The sequence below is a fragment of the Oncorhynchus clarkii genome, chromosome 25 (assembly GCF_045791955.1).
Source record: "Oncorhynchus clarkii lewisi isolate Uvic-CL-2024 chromosome 25, UVic_Ocla_1.0, whole genome shotgun sequence".
In the NCBI taxonomy this organism is placed as follows: domain Eukaryota; kingdom Metazoa; phylum Chordata; class Actinopteri; order Salmoniformes; family Salmonidae; genus Oncorhynchus; species Oncorhynchus clarkii.
In genome coordinates this window covers 22,268,296-22,290,871 of record NC_092171.1, presented here as the reverse complement: position 1 = coordinate 22,290,871, position 22,576 = coordinate 22,268,296, and the positions used below count along the sequence as shown (strand labels likewise).

General features: G+C 41.6%; 1 protein-coding gene across 1 annotated transcript; it reads left to right on the top strand.

The window, feature by feature from the left end:
* Positions 1–1,014: 1,014 nt before the first annotated feature.
* Positions 1,015–21,818, top strand: LOC139384124 (sacsin-like). The gene is made up of 8 exons (XM_071128793.1): positions 1,015–1,236; positions 1,447–1,491; positions 1,707–1,794; positions 2,028–2,139; positions 8,181–8,327; positions 8,561–9,998; positions 10,274–10,362; positions 10,481–21,818. The coding sequence occupies exons 2-8, from the start codon at positions 1,466–1,468 to the stop codon at positions 21,499–21,501; spliced, it is 12,921 nt and encodes a 4,306-aa protein (XP_070984894.1). The 5' UTR covers positions 1,015–1,236; positions 1,447–1,465; the 3' UTR covers positions 21,502–21,818.
* Positions 21,819–22,576: the final 758 nt, after the last annotated feature.

The window sequence follows — 22,576 nt, the reverse complement described above, 5'->3', positions numbered from 1 at the left end:
TTATGAAACTATCGCACACAACATAAGCATGTTTTCATTGATAAATCAGAACCATATTATAAATGTGTACTAGTGAATGAGCGCTACCCTGCCTGGAAAACGCCCATAATTCTAATTGTATGGTTATAAAACGTCCTAATTTGCTGTATGATTTTGGAAAGGTTGGAATTAGGTGTATCTTAATTCATCAAATTCTAGCACATTTCTGTAGAGGTGTTGGTAGGATGTTTTAATCTTTTTGCAATTGACTTTTTCAAACAAAAAATGCATTTCGCCTATAGCAAGTTCCAAACACTGGCCTGGCATTCTGCATGATTGATTATATATAGAAACAATTTAAAAGTAAATGCTACAGCTCATACTGTGCAAAATATTAATTGTTGTTCAAAATTTTGTTTGTCAATAGATGTTTGTTTCGATCTCCTGTCATGGTATAGGCTCTGAGATTAAATAAACCTTGAACTATCTCACAGCAATACTGGAGCCTACCCATACTGTCCAGGCTACCGGTCTATTTACTTTCGAGCATGCTTAGCTGAATGAGCGATGGATAGATAAATTGTAGCCTGATATTTGTTGTGTAGTGGGAATATAACAGTCATGTCAGAAAATATGATTTTGATGTAGGCTCTTTACAATAAAACTCAAAGAAACACATTAGGCTACAAACTGCTATGCGATCTCCTTACCAATGGCAAATACATGTTTTATCATAAGGCCTATGTTCAAATGTTTTTATTAGCCATTATTATAAATCCGGCCCACCAAACGTCTCAATTTCCCTCAAAATAACAATATTTGCTTGCAATACAATTCATCACTAGAAGTTGTGCATATCTGAGATTTGCGTCACGAAAAGTCACATGTATCGAAGTGGCGTGTTTTTACGGAGTCGCCGCGCTATAGGCTTTCACAGGCTCTCTTGTTTGAATTACATTCACATCCTGATCAAAGTTTCGTTTCATACACGGAAATGCATGAAAACGAAACAACTTTGGTATTCAGATTCTGGCCGGACAGAACAGGATAATGGGCTGTAAAGTTTCATTTCACCACTGTGGAGGAAATGTTGATAAACTGAAACTGTTGAACAGTCTGGTAGGGATGGGTAATGGGGAGAGGCTCATACGTATAGACAGACGCTGGGCATATAAAATCGTTAGCCTACTAAGAATATTTAGTCTGACGACATAGGTGGCTTCAGATGAATTCTTCACACTCCATGAAATGATTGAGGTAAATTGATCAATTTATGTATCTTAAATACAACAAATCTCTTATGATAATTTTCATTTACTTATAGGTTATAATTATGACTAGGATACTTGAACATTGATTATTACATTTCTGAACTAGTGACATTTTAGTTTTCTGTCTGATTAGTACAGTTATATTTGTCCTGCCATATAACCCTGATTATTATAATTAATTCATTGGTTTCTGTAGAATCCTACGATGTGGAAGGATGAGTTTGAGTAAGAGAAAAACACGGTAAGAAGAATACTTTTACCAGTGTAATTATTTTAAACCAATTGAAGTAGTTGCTTGGTGTGTGTAGAAATGTCAGTTATATTTTACGAGTTTATATAATTAAAACCATTTATTCCGAATTTTAGTAGATAGAAGGTTTACATGAGTTTACATTTTCAACAATACTGTAAAAACTAAAATATCCAACTATTTCACTTCAACTTGTTTCTATTAAGACATTCATTTGGTGCAACAGCTCCCCCTTTCATTGATTACCTGAAGGACATCCTGCGGAGGTACCCTGATGGAGGACAGATATTAAAGGTGAGTTTGATTAATCAATCAATTAATCATGTCATCTGATCGCTCTGGAAAAGAGTGTCTGCTAAATCACCAACATGTAAACCTAACTTAAATATCATCACAGCCACTACATTTAAAGGAGAGGTGTGAGTATCTTGTTTTGTATTAGTCGGCCATAGACCAATTTACTATGCAAACGTTAGTTAAAGGCACCTATGTAAACATCCCTATCCTTATCTGTACTGTGACTATAGGAGCTGATCCAGAATGCGGATGATGCTGGGGCGTCGAAGGTTGTGTTCCTCCATGATGAGAGATGCTACGACAGACAGAGCCTCAAGACTGAAGGCCTGGGGAAGTACCAAGGTACCGTTCTTTCATATTTGCGAAAATTGAAAATAAATAACATTGATGTTTGACAGTGGGTTTATGAAAGTGTTCTGATTTCATTTTAATAACCCCACATTAGACAGTAAAAAAGGGTTTCCACCACAACATCTGGAGAAAAAAAGGCATAAAACAGAAGGCAACATGCCCAGATTAATATCAGGTGCAGAACTGATTAGGATCCTGATCATCATACTGGAATGCAAAAATACAAGTAGTCACAGTATCAGGAAACATGCTTGCCCTGGCTCATGCAGTGCCACCAGCAAACGTGTGGTGAGCTGGCATTTTTCCAAAAATGTTAAAACCGGTGTGGCAATGCCCCATCACTTTTGATTTGGTTTCAAAACAAATATTGAAGCAAAAGCGTTGAAAAGAGGGATAAACTTTGACTGTTGTCCTGTTTGAGAGTAGGTCCTGATCTGTATGAATGTTGTCGTGTCTGAGAGCAGGTCCTGATGTTTTACTCTGATAATCAGGCTGTGATACATTACATTAATTGGTATTTACCGCCAGAAGCTAATGCTCGCAAAATCATGTAAATGTACAAGCCAGAATAACCAGGTTTCCATCCAACCATTTAATGCGGATGAATGACCTGCAGCATAAGAAAAGTCACTACAGACCTTATGGAAACATCAGATTTGTCGACAAAATGTCTCAATGTTGACAAAATAAATACGTTAGACATGGTGGGATATTTTTGGGGGTCTGTGAAATACATGATGCAACAATTGCGGTGGGAATGCTTTCATGCGCAAATATTGAAGTCAAGCAATGATGTTGTAGCCATTGAGATAGATAGAGGACTAATCTTTATATCTGTGCCATCATGGCTTCTGTGACAGCATGGGCAATGTCATTGAAGCTATAAACCATAGGAATCCCCACCCAGTTGACTACTTTAAAATGGTGAAAGCATGGTGGAAGCCCTCAATAGAGTCCCACAGTGGAGGTGTCATAATACCCATAAAACCTAACGATTAAACAGGGAAATAGTTGAAATCATTTTTGATCCATTAACTTTTACAATAGGGGATTTTAGAAATACTTCAAATAAGGGCTGTGTTTTGTGTAGGCTTGCCCTGAAGTGACGTTTTGATAACCGTGCAAATCTCTCTAGAACAAGGTGACCTTTATCAATATATTCACTGTATTTACCCCCCAAAAATGAAATGCTAATTAGCTGCTAATGTGGCTATCATGAAGAACTGCAAATGCCATGATGATCTGGACGAGATTGCCGAATCGAGGCAAAGGTAAGAATTGACCAATTCGGCACATTTTGGCAAACTCCTGGCAGACTTGATACAAAATATTGTGTAGTAATGTAATGCTTCACTGGATCAGTCTGAAACTTTGCACAGACACTGCTACCATCTGGTGGCCAAAGTCTAAATTACACCTAAACTCCTATCTGATTGTAGATGGAACAAAAAAAAATAGAAAACGCATGTTTTTTTGTTTGTATTATCTTTTACCAGATCTAATGTGTTATATTCTCCTACATTCATTTCACATTTCCACAAACTTCAAAGTGTTTCCTTTCAAATGGAATCAAAAATATGTGTATCCTTGCTTCTGGTCCTGAGCTACAGGCAGTTAGATTTGGGTATGTCATTTTAGGTGAAAATTGAAAAAAAAGGTTGGATCCATTTAACAACAGCTGTTGCGCGATCTGTAATATTAAGGAAGTCTCAGGGTTTTGCTTGCCTGAGGTAGAGTACCTCATGATAAGCTGTAGATGACACTATTTACCAAGAGAGTTTTCAACTATATTTTTTGTAGCTGTCTATTTACCGCAACAAACCGATGCAGACACTTAGGCCGCACTCAACGAGCTGTATAAAGCCATAAGCAAACAAGAGAATGATCACCCAGAAGCGGTGCTCCTAGTGGCCGGGGACTTTAATGCAGGAAAACTGAAATCTGTTTTACCTCATTTCTATGTGCAACCATAGGGGGAAAAAAAACTCTAGACCACCTTTACTACAAAACAGAGATGCGTACAAAGCTCTCATACTCCCTCCATTTGGCAAATCTGGCCATAAATTCTATCCTCCTGATTCCTGCTTACAAGCAAAAACTCAAGCAGGATGTACCAGTTACTCGTTCAATACGGAAGTAGTCTGATGATGCTAAGCTACAGGACTGTTTTGCTAGCACAGACTAGAATATTTTCCCGGGATTCATCCGATGGCATTGATGAGTATACCACATCAGTCAACGGCTTCAAGATTTTGAGCATCGACGACGTAGTCCCCACAGTGACCGTAAACATACATATCCCAACCAGAAGCCATGGATTACAGGCAACATCCGAACTGAACTAAAGGCTAGAGCTGCCACTTTCAAGGAGCATGTGACAAATACTATTTCATTTTCAAATCTGATAGTTAATAGAGCCGAATATATTGAGAAAAGCCACTTTGTCCGAGAGACATTTACATGGTTATCAAAATGTCACACCAGGGTAAACTTACACAAAACACAGCCCTTATTTGAAGTGTTTCTAAAACCTCCTATGTGAAAAATGGTGGGAAAACGATTGGAACCATACCCCTGTTGACCTCTAGGTTTTATGGGTATAATAACACCTCCCTCCACTGTGGGGCTCTATGGCACTGCCCATGCTAAAAACTGCCTTTTGGCCACTAGAGGCCTCTATTATTCTCTATGGTTGTAGCCTACTACCACCAAGACATGGAAAAGCATACAGAGTTCATATGCATATGGAATAAGTTATCATGAACATAACTTATTTAGAACTTATCTTATGGTGGGTAACTGCACAGTGACGAGCTTCATGCAAATTTCCCAAAAATATTGAGGGTAGGCTAGGCCCTATCATATGAATGATGCTGGTGACATGATGATCGGTTCTTGGCTGCCAATTAATTAAATTATCTTTATCCGTATCTCATCATATAAGCAAGTATGTTATTTATCACAAGTTTTTGTAACAAAACCATGGTAGAGTTGAGCATTTGATGGAAACACAAAAAACGTATTTAACATTTTTGGTACATGAAAGCGTAAGTGCAAAAGTGCTTTTATGTGCACTGTGTCATCAAGCAATTTTTTTCTATGCAGATTTGAGAATATTCACATGAAAATCTGTCGCCAATTGGATGGAAACCTAGGAAATGTTGAATAAAATTACATTTAAACACACTTTACCGGTTGTCTGTGTGGTTTGTCCTTCAACTGCTCAAAAGCCACCAAGGTAAAGTTTGTTTAATATTGAATATTCAAGATTGCCTTGACAATGAATGCATGACAATGGTATTTTTTGAATCAGGGGAGGATGGAGAACAATCTACACTGGTTTATTTTTAGAATTTTCAACGTTTTAAAAAGATTAAATCTGAAAATTGTGTTAATTTGTTTTTTTTATACATTTTTTTTCAAGAGCACATAAAGAACATGTGCCATACATACACAACATATCTTTGCTGTCTTTAATGAGGGTAATTACATTCACATGTTAAGGTTACATTTAGGCTGAATAGTGTAAATATTTCAAAAAATATTGCTTGTATCAGTCCACTTAAATGCATAGTTGCCTTTGATACTCAAGGGTGCATCACCAAATGTCATCATTGCAATAGTTTTACCAACGTTAATTTTATAGCCTGATGTAGCACCTATTCATTTTTATATATTTGGAATTGTTGTCTCGGCCTCAAGTACAGGATGACATCATCTGTATATAGAGATATCTTGTGAATGTTTATGGCAATTCGAATAGCTTCCGCCAGAGGGTAAGGGCAAATAACAGTGGCAATAGAGAATCTCCTTCACGATTCCTCATTGTAGCGAAAAGGAATGCGACATATTCCCATTCGTTATAACAGATGATTTTGGACATGAATATATTAACTATCCATTTCAAAACGCACTCCCCAAAACCAAACTTTTTTAACGTTGCTAAAAGAAAGACCAGTCAACGCGGTCAAATGCCTTTTCAGCATCGAGAGATAGCATAACTGTGTGTTTGAGGTGGGTCTTAGAGTAATTGATAATATTCAGAAGTCGTCTTATATTCGACGTTGAGTGACGTCCTTTAATGAACCTGGTTTGAATAATTTTGTTACTACCTCATTGATTTTACTGTCCCAATTTGTACTTACTGATTAATGGGAACCACAGTCTAGTCGGTCCTTACCTGGCTTCTTTAACAGGGAACGGTTGCTTCCAACTCAAATAATATTAGGCTATAAGAAAACAGAACGCAAAATAAATTAATTAAAGCATATGCGGGCAGGCATAGTAATTGTCTCTCGTTCCAAAGCAGACTGTCCTAAACAGTAAGGGTTAAATGCTGGAAATGAAATGTAATCCAAAAGCATTGTCTAAATCAATAAATAATCAGCCAATTTTAGGCTAATATTTTCAGTAACCTACACTTTGGTAGCCTATATGGAATTGCCATAAAACGTTTTAAAAAATAAATACAAATAAATAATCTTTACCCTATAGCCTACTAAAAGAGAAGGTGGGAATGAGGAAAGCAGGCTATTCTGTTTTTTCCAGATTAAATAATACTTCATCATCCCGACACACTGTACGTCAAAGATTGATGAATTATTCCAGCATTAAACTCCCAATTATGAGCATAAATTCAAATAGTTTCAAGAAGAAGGGGTCGCTTCAATAGTCAGTGTGGACTGGACAATGTCCTGTGGTAGATTTGAGCTACTTCTTGGGCCTTGAGTTCTTCTGTCTCACTCCTTCTGGGAGTTTTCCACATAGTGGGCATATTTTTTCAGACCCTGTCCTCGGTCTGGAAGGTGGTATAATCCCAATGAGGTGCAGGAAAGACTCGGCATCTGGTACAGAATCAAAGATGTGGGTTGCTCTCATAGGTGAGGTGCAGCTTCGCAGGGAACATCAGAGAGTATGTGATGTTTTTTTAGAGAGATAAATATGTGCTTGTCCTTGTAGAATAGTTCTCCGTTGGTTCTCAACAGCTGCATTATCTCCTGTTTCATTTCAAAGTTGAAAAGGCGCACGATGATAGAGCTGGGCCTCTGTGTGTCCTTCGCTCCGGGCCTACTCTGGGCTGCAGGTGCCGTTCTGTGGGCTCTCTGCCCCTTTTCTGCATTGGTTTCGAGCCCAAACATTTGAATATTATTCCAACTGTACTTTTTTTTTTACAATACCTCTACTTGGCCCATCAGGTAGTTAATAGCCTGGTTTTGTTGTATTAGCTTTTTGTCATGTTCCTCTTTTTTTCAATGTGGGTCATCCCATTTTTCTCTAGAGTAGTCTTCATGCAATCGATAGAGGTTTGCATCTTGTCAAGTGAGGTGGCTGTTTCTCATTGAAATAACTTCAGTTTTGCCATGAGAGATGAACCTCCGCCATCTCTGTTTCGGCTGTGATGGCAGCCTCTACCAACTCGTGGAGTTGGGCTCAGTTAGCGACTTAAACACGGTGAACATAGCAGAGTATCTTCTCTTTGATGCTGTCTTTCATTTGAATACTTATCCTGACTCATTGCCAGTCCGATTTAGAAGGTCAAATATGTACTTTTAACTCGTGAAGTTCAATTTAGGCCAAAATTGTCACAGAGCTTGATCAGCAAACAGCCTTTCCCCAGAATTCCATGCAGGATTCTCCAGAAAATATTTTAAATAAAAAGATGAACACAAAAAATTGTCTTTATTGTTCTCCACCCTCCTGATTCAGAATATACATTTTGTCATTGTCATGGCATGCTTGGTTCAATAGCAAGAGAAACCCGAATATCCAATATAATTTGACCTCTGTGCCAAACCAAACTATATACCTTTATTCAGATTCAGATGCAAATTTTGAGTAGCTGAAGGACAAACCACACAGATAAATCGGTAGAGTAAGTGTAAATGTAATTTTATTTAACATTCTGGCTTGTAAGGAACATTTACATGATTTATCAGGCATTAGCTTCAGGCTGTGTATACCAATGAATTGAATATTACAGCCTGATTAATTATACTACTGATGTGTATGAACGTTGTTGTGTCTGTGAGCAGGTCCTGCTCTGTATGCCTTCAACAATGCAGAGTTCACAGCAGAGGACTGGCAGGGGATCCAGACCACCGGCCGGAGCGTCAAACGCAACGACCCAAATAAAGTTGGCAGGTTTGGGATCGGATTCAACTCTGTCTACCACATAACAGGTGAACCTCAGAGTATTATTATCACAATGAAATAATCTAACCATGAACATGCGCTAGCTATATCACAAGGTCTGCTTGATATGCCAAAATCCATATCACAGCACATGGATCTATACCGGTATACTGTAAATGTAGTCATACCGCCCATTGCTACATTTTAATTTCTCTTCATAGCCAGCTTTTCATTACATTACAGCATTTTATTCACACTCAGTAATATTGATCATTTCTAGATGTGCCATCCATATTCAGTTCCAAGTACTTGGGCTTCCTGGACCCCCAAGAGAAGCTCTTTGGGGAGCGAATTGGAGGCTTCCGGTGGTCTCTGGAGGAAGAGGAAGACAAGGAAACTCTACTGAATCTGCAAGATCAGTTCCAACCATTCAGAGACGTTGTCAAACTAGTCAGTGGCCAAAGGTGGAAGGATATCATCCAGGAGGAGCAGCACTTTAAAGGGACACTCTTTAGGTTTCCTTTACGCAGTGAGGCCTCAGAGATCTCAGACAACCTGTATGACTCCAATAAAGTAGTTCAGCTTTTCGACAGTTTCCTTGCGGATGCAGACATAAGCACTCTGTTCCTGAGGAATGTGTCATCAGTCTCCCTGCAGCACATCAACACCAAAGGGTTTGTTAATGTCCGGCTTACAGTGACCTCAAGTCCCACAGTTGATCTGAGTCTGAAGACAAGGAACGAGTCAAACATTGATGGATCAACCTGCTTCAAAACCATCACCTCTACTTCCGAAGGCAAGAAGCAGACAAAAACCAAGTGGCTTGTGACAGCATGCTGCATGAAAGAGGGAAATGTTCCAGAGCTAGATTTACTGGCCAAGAAGCTGAGTTTCCGCCCTCAAGTTGACTTGGCATTCCAGTGTAGCCAGGCGAGTGTCCTGACTGATGGCAGACTGAGTGTCTTCCTGCCCCTCCCAAACAATGACTCAAACAAGACTGGCTACCCGGTCCATGTGAACGCCTGCTTTGGCCTCACTGACAACAGGAGACACATCAAATGGCAGGAGGAAGACCAGAAGTATGATGAAGCTGCGAAGTGGAATGAGCTGCTGGTGAAGGAGGTCCTCCCTCACACATACCTCCTGATGCTGCAGGATGCCACCAACCTAGCCAAGAGCTCCACACTCCCCGTCTCATATGTGTACAACATCTGGCCAGACCTCAGTCAGACCAAACACAAAGACAAGTGGCATGGAATTGCTGAAGACATTCTACAACGTCTACTCAAACAGAATACTGCCATCTTCTCTCTAGCTGAAGACGAAAGACAGTTTGTTTCTCCCGCCGTGGCTGTGTGCCCATCCGACGACACCATGCCGCCTGAAATGATGGCTGCCGTGACCAGGGCCTTGATTGCAGGTGGAGAAAAACTTGTCACCTTCCCAGATCATGTCTCCAGAGCTGTCCAGCTGGCCTTCCCAGACCCGGACACACTGAAATGGGTGACTCCAGCTCTTGTAAGGGGTGTTCTCCACAGAGGTGTTGTGTCTAATCTCTCCAACAATGACAAACTGTCTCTGCTGCAGTACATCTTGACTGATGAGAATTACCACGACCTCAGGGGTCTGAAGATGCTGCCTCTCAGTGACGGGACTTTCAAGACATTCACAAATGAAGAGAAGGACATCACTCTCATTGACAATGACACATTTCCAAGGTAAGTTCTTAATTGTCTTAGTCAGGTATGGAAATAAAGCTAGACAGGGCTAGTAGAAAATATGCCAGAAATGTGTCTTCTTAAATATCACACGGCATAGATTTTGGACCCTTCGCTCTCCGTCTGGGCTATTAGACATTGTAGTCTTCTATCCCGGCTGGCCCATGCGAAAAATCCTTAAATTCCATCCCTGTATACATTATAGTATTTTTCATATTTTTCATCCATTCCCTTTCTCCATTAATAATTTACAAGTAAGTATTCTCTTCATACAGAGTATTGCTGCCAGGTTGCAAAGACCTGTTTCTGCCTGATGATCTCAGCACCACTAGCATCCAACATTTGAAGCAACTAGCTGCAACAAGTAAGAGAATACATTGTACAATTATATTTAACAATGAAAGGTTTTGGATATCATGTAGAATTGCAAATACCTGCATGTTTGTCACATGGCTATTATTTTCATATCTCCATCTTTTTAGATATATTCAAACTATTCAATGTAGATGTGGAAGTTGTGGCTACATTTGCCAAGAAGACTCTCCCAAAGGACTGGAAACAGACAGGTCATGTCACCTGGGAGGTAGGGAGTGCTCAGCACCCACCATTGAAATGGCTCAGAGAGTTCTGGAAATGTCTCAACACTCACTGCATAGATCTGAGACGTTTTGAAGGCATGCCACTGATACCCATCGAACCACTACACGATACTAGCCATTCTGTCATACTTGCAAGACTACAACAGAATCCAACCATGATTTTTCAGAAAAGCATGCAATCCATCTTACCAGACAAAATAAAGGAAGTCATGAAGAGGGTTGGGGGAACAGTCGTTAACAGAGACAAATGCCTGAAACACCAAGATCTTGACTCGTACGTACTACCACCATCGCCACAGAACACTCTACAGGTGTTCATGAACTTAGCTGCTAGTCAGGTCATCAGTGGAATCAGGTCTGCTCCTTACCATGAGAAAGAGGAACTCAAAGCCTACCTCTCTACTCTGGATTCTCTCACAGTCCATGAGAGAGACCTGCTCTCAAAGATGCCTCTCTTCCAATCAATGGCCGGAGAATATGTTCCCACCCAATACAAGCAGGCAGTGGTTTTGGGTTCCACCCCAGCTCTCCCCACAGAGCTCCCAATGCCGGATTCCATTGTCCGGTGTGCAACTGAGGCTGATCGCAGGCTCCTATTGTTGCTCAAGATTGATCTCTTGAATACTGCTCAGGTGGCCGTTCATTTGATTGATGGAGTTGAGAAGAAGTATTTCAAGAAACAAGAGAGAGAGGGAATTATGACCTGGATATTACAGCATGGTAGTATCCTCTTCTCACAGAATGGGACCTTGTACAAAAAATGCCAAGATTTGAGCTTTATCGAAATAGATGGAGAGCTGAAGAAGACCTCCAGTATTTTTGATCCAAACAATGAAGTCTTCAAAGTTCTTTTTGAAAGAGAATTCTTTCCTCCAGCAGTGTTCACAAATACTCCAGAGAAGCTTGACAGCTTAATACGTCTTGGATTGCAGACAAAGGAAACTGATGTCTCAGCAGACAACGTGTTGCATGTTGGCACCCATATTAATAAATCACATGTTCATTCACAAAAGGCTTTCAAAAAAGCAGAAGCACTTCAAAGACTATTGAATGGCAATGACCTGCTTTCCCAATTCTCACATCAGCAGCTGCAGCACTTATCACAGCTGCAGTGGGTCCCTTGTGAGAATCCTTACATCACGAAAGAAAATACTAGCGGGAAAGGTTTCTACAAGCTAGAGGAGATACGACATTCAGAGTACAATGGCATTGTAGGGCATGTCATGCCTCTTACAGGAGACTTTAGTCAGAAAGTAAGCAGAAAACTTGGTCTGCTACGCCTACCTCCTGCTGAGAAGGTTGTGGAGAATCTGTCAGCATTGGCAGCTGTGGCCAAGGCAATGACCGATCCAGATAAAGACGTGCAGTTTAAAACCAAGCTGCATAGCATTTACAAATACATGCAAGATCACATCTGTGAGGTCAGGGAAGTGATGAACAAAAGAGTCATACCTTGGCTGTGGATACACAATCATTTTGTTTTTCCTCACGATGTAGTCTTGGACTACCCACCTGATTTGGATCTGAGCTCGTACATTGAGAAGGTGCTAGACGAATTTCTTCCATACAAAAAGTTGCTGACAGAGTTTGGAGTGAAGACATCACTCTCAGAGAAAGAAATAGAGGACATCCTTCATGACATCAAACAGACCATTGAAAAAAGGCCCCAATCTTTTGGAAAATCCTCAGAGCTGAAAGTGTCAATAGCCATTCTGAACTGGATGTGGAGAGAGAAGAAGAGAGTCAGGGACAATATCCCTGTGCCGGTCATGGCAGGGAGTCAGAGATTTACCCTGCAACCATTGTCAAAGACAGTGTTTTGTGATATAAGCAGGGATGGTCTGGAGGATCTACAGAATGACCAGGATGAGATTCATGTCATCCACGAGGAGATTCCACCGGCGACGGCACAGTGGCTGAACATCCCTTTCCTCAGCACCCGGATCCTGCGCCCAGAGTTCATTGGAATAGAACAGTGTGGGCAGTCGGAGCCCATAACTCTGAGGATTAAGAACATTCTGAAGGAGTATGACGAAGAAAATGACATCTTCAAAGAGCTAATTCAGAATGCAGAAGATGCTGGGGCAAACACCTGTAAGTTCATGGTGGATTTCAGGAACCACAAAGACCCTGCTGACAGCCTCATAGACCAAGGCATGGTTCTCTGTCAGGGACCGTGTCTCTGGGCCTTCAATAACGGGCTGTTCACAGAGGATGACTGGGAAAACATTGTCAAACTCGGATCTGCCTCAAAGGAGAACCAGGTGGAAAAAATAGGGAAATTTGGACTTGGATTTAATGCGGTGTACCATGTGACTGATATTCCCTCAATCCTCAGTGGCAACAAGCTTCTGATACTTGATCCAAATGTTACACACCTGCAAAAGCACATACAAACCAAAGCAACTCCTGGTATCAAGCTCAACTTGTCTCGGGAGCAGCTTCTGCACAGGTTTCCTGGTCAATTCAGACCATATGAGCGGATTTTTAATTGCAATCTTTCAAGAGACAGCACTCAGAAATTCTACCCGGGCACGCTCATTAAACTACCTTTCAGAACACAAGAGGAGGCTGTCAAGTCAGAAATCAGCAGAAATGTGTATGACAGAGATGACATAGTGACATTTCAACAGGACCTGACAAACAACTCACAAACTCACCTCCTCTTTCTGAAGAACATCAACACGGTATCTCTTCAAAACCTTCCGGTTGATGCTTCCACTCCTCCTCAAGACGACCAGATAGAGAATATTTTCACTGCCACCAGAAAGGTTGTGAGCACAATCAAGATTCCAGAGGACACTCTTCTAGGAATATTACAGAATGATGCTCTGAAATGTCTGATGAAGCGTGATGTGAAATGCCAAGAGGTCATTGACTGCCATAAAGCCAACATAGCTGAACTAACGCAACAACATTGTGATGGATCTGATGTCCAGTTCTGGCTCCTATACAATTGCTTTGGGACAAAGAATTCTTTACAAATGGTCCAGAGAGATAATAAGCTCTCCTTGCCAATCGGAGGTGTTGCTGTACCTTTAAACAAAGAACCAAAGACAGGGAAATGGGTCCCTGGAGAAACCAACCTGGTTGGCCAGGCGTTCTGCTTCCTCCCTCTCTCTGTTGCCACAGGGCTCCCAGTGAACCTGAACGGATCCTTTGCTGTGACCTCTAATCGGAGAGGTCTGTGGGAGAGTGGTGTGAAATACGACTGGAATAGAGCTCTCCTTCAGGATGCTGTTACAACCGCATATGTCAGTACACTGCTAGTGTTGAAGAACATGTCAAGAAATGGAACCCTTCAATGTTATCAGTACTATACCTTTTGGCCTAATGGAGAGAACGTGAACAAACCCTTCAAACCCTTGGTTGATACATTTTACTTGGTCGTCAGTCAGCACTTCTCTGGCAAACCTCTGAAGCTCTTCAGTGATGGGGAAAACTGGTGCTCAATGGACAAAGCCAGATTTCTGCACCCAAATATTCAAGAGGACAAAGCTGTTGGAGAGCTTGCAATGAAGGTGTGTAAAAGCAATTCAAACACATCTTATCTTGTTGTTCCTCTGCCTTTGTGGGTGAGACAGAGTTTCATACAGACCGGTTTAGATGAGATTCTCCAGCAGAGAACATTTGACTGGGAAGCATTTTACCAAGAAGTGGTATTCAACAACCTGAACAATATGGACCAGAAGAGTAGGAATGCTCTTGTGTTGCATGCTATTGACCTGAAGGACGATGCCATTGACAATCTACTAAGGAGCTACCCATGCATTCCTACAAAGAAAAGTGGAAAACTTCAGTACATCAAAAAACTTGTGAATACTTCTGGAAAAGTGGCACACTTGTTTGAGCAAGAGGAAGGACGGTTCCTCGGTGGAACCAAAAATGACTTTCATTCCCCTAAAAGGATTCAACGTCTGTCAGAACTGGGGATGCTGAGTGACCAGCTCCCTTTGGAGGACATCACAGAAAGAGCAGACACCATTGACAAAATCTGGCAAAAAGACAAAGGCAAAGCATACAAGCATCTCCAGTGCATCCTGGAGCTGATGAGGGACTCCCTAAAGGATGAAGCCTCGCCTCACTGGGAGACTCTGAGAAACACCGTGTTCATTCCAGCATGTCCTCCAGTTATTACATACGCAGGGAAGGGTGGAGCAGTGAAGGATGGAATAGTCAGACTTCAAAAGCCTACTGACATTTACAGTGACAGATGTCGCCATCTAGTTGACATGACACAGTCTGTGGTAGACTCTTTAAATCTGAAAATACACAGTGACGATGCAGTGCTATGCATACTGGGAGTTTGTGAAAGCCCATCACTCGAGACAGTGCTTCAGCAGCTACAAGAATCATCCAAGCACTCGGAAACATGTGACAAACAGACGCTCTTCAACACAGCCCATAATTGCTACAGCTTTTTGAACAGATGGCTGTATGATGAGAAGGAATTGACTGCCATTTTTGAGAGGGCACACTCATTCCCCTTTATCCTTGTTGAAGACAGGTTTGTGGATGTAAAGTCTGTGGCTAAAAATGAGGAATTTGATGCTAAACCTTATCTTCATGTGCTTCCAACTGCCTTCTCCAGTTTCAAGAATCTCTGGAAATGTCTATGCATCCAAAAACAATTCACATCAGAACAGTTTCATGGTGTACTGAAGAAACTCAGCCAAGCCTATGGCATCAGCCCACTTTCCAATAATGATCTAGAAATTTGTCTGACAATAGTCCAAAGGGGATTATATGAGGCCAAAGATGAAAAACATGATGACTGTCTCATACCTGATGAAATGTGTGTTTTGCAGCCATCTAACCAGCTGTATTTCAATGACAGCCCCTGGATGGAAGTGTCAGAAGATGTCACTTTGTGCCATGCAAAAATATCTCGTGCCGTTGCACTTCATTTTGGGGTGATTACAACAAGACATCACACACTGCTAAAGCATTCAGTGGAGAACTTCTCACCATTTGCTGAAGAGTTTGGACAACGTGAGAAACTGACAGTTCGCATTAAAAACATAATCTCAGCTTATCCCTCGAAGAAGGACATCCTGAAAGAACTCATCCAAAATGCTGATGATGCAGAGGCCACAGAAATTCACTTTGTTTGGGACAAAAGACAGCACAGCACAGAGAAAACATTTGGACAGAGATGGAATCCACTTCAGGGCCCGGCACTGTGTGTGTACAACAACCAGGTGTTTTCTCCTGCTGATCTGTACGGTATTCAGCAGCTGGGAGAAGGTGGAAAGCACAACATTCCAGGGAAAACCGGAAAATATGGACTTGGGTTTAACTCAGTCTACCACCTGACTGACTGTCCTTCGATCCTAACCGGTGACAAATGGCTCTGCATATCTGATCCCAATCTGAAGTATGTTGAAGCATCACGAGAATCACCAGGTGTCAAAATCTTATGGGAAGAGGAATGTAAGAACACCTTCATTGATGTTTACAATACATTTCTCCCAAAAGAATTCTCTCTTAAAGAAGGCACCATGTTTAGGTTGCCTATCAGGACTGGTGCCATGGCAAAAACCTCAGAAATATCCGACAATGGGGTCAATGTCGAAGATATGGCAGAACTGTCCTCAGCTCTCTGTGAAGACCCTGAGGGATTGATAATGTTCTTGAAGAACATCAGGAAAATCCAGTTTCATGAAATCAACCCACGCACAGGAAAGCTCAAGACTACTTTCTCGATTGAAAAAAGTATACATGAGAAGAGCATTGCAGAATGGGTTTCTTTTCAAAACCACGTACAACAGTCGCTGCTGTCCCACGGACAAACACCACAGGAAGCCATTTACAGTGTCAAGATTTCATCATCTGGTAAAAGGCAAAGCCAGTGGATCATTGCAGAGCAGTTTGGCTCTTTTAAAGTAAACACTGATATGGAAGGACAGACTGGCAGAGTTCCCCAGGCAGCTTTGGCAGCATGTGTAAGCTCTCAGCCTAGAGAAAGAGGAAAAATTGTCAGCACAAGCTCTCTGCCTAAACAGGATGACTTCATTGGACAAGCATTCTGCTCCCTGCCCTTGCCTGGTAAAACTGGACTTCCAGTCCATGTCAACGGGAACTTTGAGGTAGATTCCTCCAGACGGGGTTTCTGGAAAGAAGATGGAAAAAGTCTGAAGCTAGATTGGAATGAGTCCCTGAAATTGAATGTCATTGCCCCATTGTATGCTGACCTTCTCAATTACATCCGTTGTGACCTAAAGAAAGTGAAAGTCAATTCCATACATATTGATTCAGTCCTTGATAGCTCATACTTGTGTTTCTTCCCCACCATCTCCAAAGACACTGGCCAAGATTGGCATGAAATGATTCATGAAGTGTACAGGTCAGTCAATGACAGAAAACTTGACCTTATTCCAGTGCTACACGGCTCAACTCGACAAGTTCAACACATGTCAATAACAGAGTACACTGTTGAGTGGTCTAGTGTGAGCAAGACGGAACCAAGTGATGCACCTCATTTGAGCAACAAAAATAGATCTATTGTTTCTATTTTAGATGATCTTGGAATGCAGTTGGTTCCTTCATCCAGAAAAATGGTGGAAATATGGACCAGCTTCAAATCGGCTGGGATTGAAGTGAGAATAGTCAGTCCTTTGACAGTGGGTAACTACCTGAGGAAGAAACCACTGAATGATCCAACTCACACTGAAATGGATTTACCTCTACCCATTGGCCAGACTTTGATCAGAGACAAAGAGAGATGCTCCATTCTCTTGGAGTACTGTATCAAAAATGATGTAGTTAGTGAGGACAGTTCCAGTTCAGACAGTAGACTTAAAAAAGATGCTAACAGGAAGAGTTCCAGTTCAGTCACTGGACTTCCACTGCTTCTCACTCAAGACCAGATTCTTAGAGTGTTTGACCCTGACTCTCCCAAGCTTCTGTCAACATTTTACAGAATGTTCCATGGACATCATGAGGATTTTGCTGATGTCAGAACCAACACCAAACATTTTCAGGTTCTACAAGATGGGAACTTTCTTAAAGAATTGACAATTCCAGTCGCAGCAAAGTATTTGAAACCTATACTTCTGCACCTCCTTCAAAACTGTGAAACCGATCCACACTGTAGGCTACATGTACCAAACCAGATAATACACTCATGGCTGAAAGAACTATGGGAATTCTTTAGTTATCACATACGTGCTACAGCTTCACCAAATGGAGATGGTAACCAGGCTCTGATAGCCATCAAGGAGCTGTTCTCTGACTGCCCTATGTTGCCTGTTGTGTGCCCAAGACTAAACAACAAATATGTTCTACAAACAATGAGGAAGATGTCCAGTGTGATTCTGTTTTCAAAAGATGAAATTATATTAATTCTCATGAAACTTGGTCTCATGAAACTGGACCTTACATTCTTGCACGAAGTGAACAGGCATCTGCATCAATATCTACTCCCTGAGCTCTTGAGGACAAGCGACCGCAGTGCTGTGTTAGACCAAGTCCACCAGCTGGAACATTCAGAATTTCAGCATCTTTCAGATGATGAGTTGAATAAACTTCAAAATGTCCTACAGTCTGGGATATGCTCATCTAAAAACAAACAGGACTACCAGAGAAAGCTCAAGTCATTGCCACTATTTGAAACCATACAGGGTGGACGGCAGCGTATTGATGGACCCAGAAATGTATACATCCTCAACACAGAGTTCAGGGAACGCTTTCCAGATGTGTACATGGCAGATGACAACAACATTTTCCTGAAATACAACATTGTAAATGATAGCTTGTCAAAATACCTGAGCATTAAGATATTAAGTGATTTGGAGTACTATGTCCAGTTCATTCTGCCTTTCCTGCACAAGCTAAACAACAACCAAATGATCCATTCTGTCCAGCTGTTGTTGTCACTACAACTCAAACAGGACTATCAGCAGCACCATGACAAAATCATCTCTATAATGAAAAATGTGAAATTCATTCGGGACATCCATAGGAATCTGCAGATGGCCTCCTACTTCTTTGATGAGAATCAGACGTTGTACAAGGTGATGCTGCCGCAAGAAAGATTTGTGCCAGAAAGCTTCTGGAATGAATTTCATAATAGAGGGAACATCATTTTCAAGAGTCAAGCAAGGAAACTGCTCAAAGAACTTGGAATGAAGTGCACTGTGTCAGATGAGGAAATAATTGAATTTGCTCATCGAATTGAATTGGATGCCAAAGGCACTGCCAGCCTCAAAGGGCTGAAACTGATGTCGTCTACATTGTTTGAAACTATTTTCAAAAGAGATGTCAAAAAGCTAGCACCAGACTTTCTGAAAACGATTGCTGACATCAAGTTTGTTTTTCCTGTGGAAATTCAAAAGAGGTTGTGCAACTACCACCAGTCATTTGCAGGAAAGAGGACTGTAGTTTCAATCAGAGGTTGTCTGATTGAAAAAGATGTCCTCCACCCATGCCTAATTTGGACATCCATGCCAATACTGCACGTAGGAAACTGCGATGAAAAGCATATTCAAATGATTAGAGAAGCAGGTGCAGTTGACCAACCCCCTTCTGAACGTGTGACAGAGAACCTCAGAAACATCTGTCAGTCACCATGCCAAACTGCTGACTTGGTTGGAACACGAGCTGAAGTGTTCCGGACATCTTACACCTATCTACAAACAATAGAGTTTGACCCCAAGCCGTTGACTGATCTCCCTGTGGTGCTTGTGGAGGAAGATTCTGCACTTGTAAAGAGCAAGCAAACAGCTCTGATACTGCTTCATTGTATGGAGTTCAGGCCGTACTTGTACTGCATTCCTCCAAAGGATGTCAGGTTTGCAGAATTCTTCAAGAAAATTGGCGTCAAAGACGAGCCTACTGCAGAGCAGTACTGCAATGTTCTACAAGAAATCCATGCAGATTCCACCGACAAGCAGACCCTTCAGCCAAATCAGGAGAAAACTGTCAAGCGAGCTGTGGAGCAGCTTTTTCATCTGATCATCAAATTGCAAGAAAATCAGTTGACCTCAGAAATTCCCAAGACCTTGTATCTACCTTCAACCGATGGCAGACTGTACCCTTCAGCCTCACTGTATTTCAATGACACAGTCTTCAAGGTTAGCAGATTGGAGGGTGCCATTAAAGACAAATTGAAACTCCTGGAGAAACTGAGCAATTGCCATTTAGAAAACGACATGTATGAACATTGTAAAATGATGCAGTTGTTGCCCCTGGAGATACAACCCAAAATGCTCTCTCAGATTACAGTAGAGAATGTGGTGGAATCCAACATGCAACTGTGTGAGTACGGGGAGGGCTGCGAGTTCAGCGGATGGTTTGGGGCACACCTATCCTCAGCTCCCTTCATGCATGGTCTAGTATGTCTCATCAGAGAGCAGTGTCAGGGCAAGATATCACAAGGCGATGCTGCCACCATGTGTCAGAAAACCTTTGGCGGCATTGAGATCACCTGCTGCAACAGCCTTGAAACAGTGCTTCAACTTGGCCAGGAGGTACTGAGTGACACCACTGCTGTCACACAGGTGTACGTAAAAAAGGGCCAGCAAGGTTGTACCTTCTACCTGAAACACAATGACGACCAGGCCCACAAAGTGAAGAGTGAGATCATCATGAGACTGACTAAAGAGATTAATGCCCTTCTTAATAACATTCTTGGCTCAAATCTCCTGCTAGTTCTAGGACACCTTCTTTCGTGTGATAGCATGAAGGACGTCAAGACAACTCTAGAACAGAATGGAATCCATGACAGTGCTGATACTGAGGACTCCATGAAAGGGCCACCAGAACCAGGAAGTCCTGTTCCTGAAGAGTGGCATGATGCCCTGGACATGAGCTTCCTCAACAACTATGAATCTGGGGAATATGTTGGCTTTAAGAATACGGCAGAGGAGGAGCATTGTTGCTATGCAGTTATAGTGGAACAGATGTGTGTGCCATCTGGCCAATCAGGACAGAGTCCCTACAGATACAAAATACAGATTGGGAAAGATGAAGTCATAGAAGTCAGTGCCCTTGATCTCTACCAATTTAAACGGGAAAAGAAGCCTTTCTCATACTCTTCCACTGGAGCAACGTGCATGGAACTGGTACAACTGGGAGAATCTGTGCAGCGGTCTTCATCCACAAAGACCTCACCACAGTCTCTGGAAGAAGCCAAAAAAGAAATAGACAAATGTCTGGCAGAGATTTGGATTCTGTCTGCAGAGGAGCGGTTCAAGGCCATCAGACGCCTCTACCTGAGGTGGCACCCTGACAAAAACCCAGACTGCCAACAGCTAGCCACGGAGGCATTCAAGTATCTGAAAAACAGAATTGAGGATCTTGAAAACGGCAGGACGGGGAAACCATCCTCACACAGGACGGGGAACCCATCCTCACAGCAGTGGAACACAAATTTCAGAAACTTCTACAACCAGTGGAACCAAGAAGCTCATCGCCACCAGTGTGGGAGAGAGAGGTTCTACAGGGGACACAATACTAGATACAACTTCTGGACACATCATGGAAATGTACCACAACCCAACCGAGCAGAGGCTGAGCGCTGGCTGAGACAAGCACAGTGTGACCTAGCCGCTGCTGACAACGACACAGGAGGCAAGACCACAGAGTGGACTCTGTTCAAGGTACATCAGGCTGTGGAGAAGGCTCTGGTGGCAGCAGAGTACAAAAGACATGGAAATCATTGCAAAGACAGCTCCATCTCCAGCCTAGCTGAGCGGGTGTCTCGCTACAGCCCCCAGTTAGACACTCTACCCAACATTGTGAGCAAACTGAAACAGCTGGGAGTCGACCCCAAGACCACTCAATACCCAAACTACCACCCATCACCACACATTCCCAATCAGATGTTCAAGTATGAGAACGAATCAGAGGTGCTGGACATGGCATCAAAGCTTCTGTGCAAAATAGAAATATATATTAATTGATTAAAGACATCGCTTACATATTGCAATTGGGCATTGATAGAAAACAAAAACATGACACCCAGTTAATTTAGAAATGCTAAAGGCTATTTCACTTGATTTAGAAATGCTACATGTAACTTTCATGTTGTGATCTTATGCTTTACTGAGAGTATGTTATACACATAGTGGTTCAATAATTCCTTTGAAGAATCAATTAAAAAGATAACCATATTATTGTTAAATGCTCACAAAAATACAGTAACAGGTTTTTCCACTTTTTTATGTTGAAGATATAGGTTATAATAAATGTCAAAAATAAACATGATTTAATAAAGATAGATCATTCTCTCTCTGCATCCTCTCTGACACATGACAATATTAGAGGTCAAGTACCTCAGAGATCATGCATTTCCAATTACAAGTAGTTTAAGGTTCAAAATAAAAAATAACATTTGGATTTCACTTTACTTGAGGGATATTGGTGAATTGCTGAGACGGTATTGACATCGTTAATACATTGTGGCAGACTGGGGGGTTTGGTCCAGACATTTACACAGATCAGACACAATTGTATTAGCTCTGTTTCAAGGGTGTTCATTAAATAACAAACAAAGAGAAAATAATAGGTCTCCTAAAACTCAAAATGTTACAAGGCATCTTTTCATTTGTTTGCTCCATTGTCTTCAGGCAGAAACATGTTAGTCTGAAAAGTTCATTTTAATCATCTTCACTCTCTTAACACACATCTTCACCAAGATCCAACGGCTGGAACATCTTACATTAACTCTGTACAAACAGCAGGTGGCTGCCTGGGCCCACACAGGGCACTAAGGGCTGGATTCAGACTGGAGATAAGTAGAGGAAGATAAGTAAACTAGACTCGATTCAAGCCATATCGCTAAAGTTTGGCACTATAGCGCGATTGAAATGTGTAGACAATGTTCCCGCGTGTGTGGAAACTGCATTCACAATAATTGCTGCATATGTCGGCTCAATTGGAAAATACCTTAAAATTTCAATCATGCTATAATGTTGAACTTCAGCGATACGTATTGAGTTGAGCACTAAACATGGACTTCAGTCAAAAAACATTACC

Coding starts and splice junctions, on each gene's coding strand:
- LOC139384124 (XM_071128793.1), top strand. CDS start 1,466: ATGAGTTTGAGTAAGAGAAAAACACG. Junction 1,795..2,027: donor ATGGAGGACAGATATTAAAG/GTGAGTTTGATT, acceptor CTGTGACTATAG/GAGCTGATCCAGAATGCGGA. Junction 9,999..10,273: donor GACAATGACACATTTCCAAG/GTAAGTTCTTAA, acceptor CTCTTCATACAG/AGTATTGCTGCCAGGTTGCA.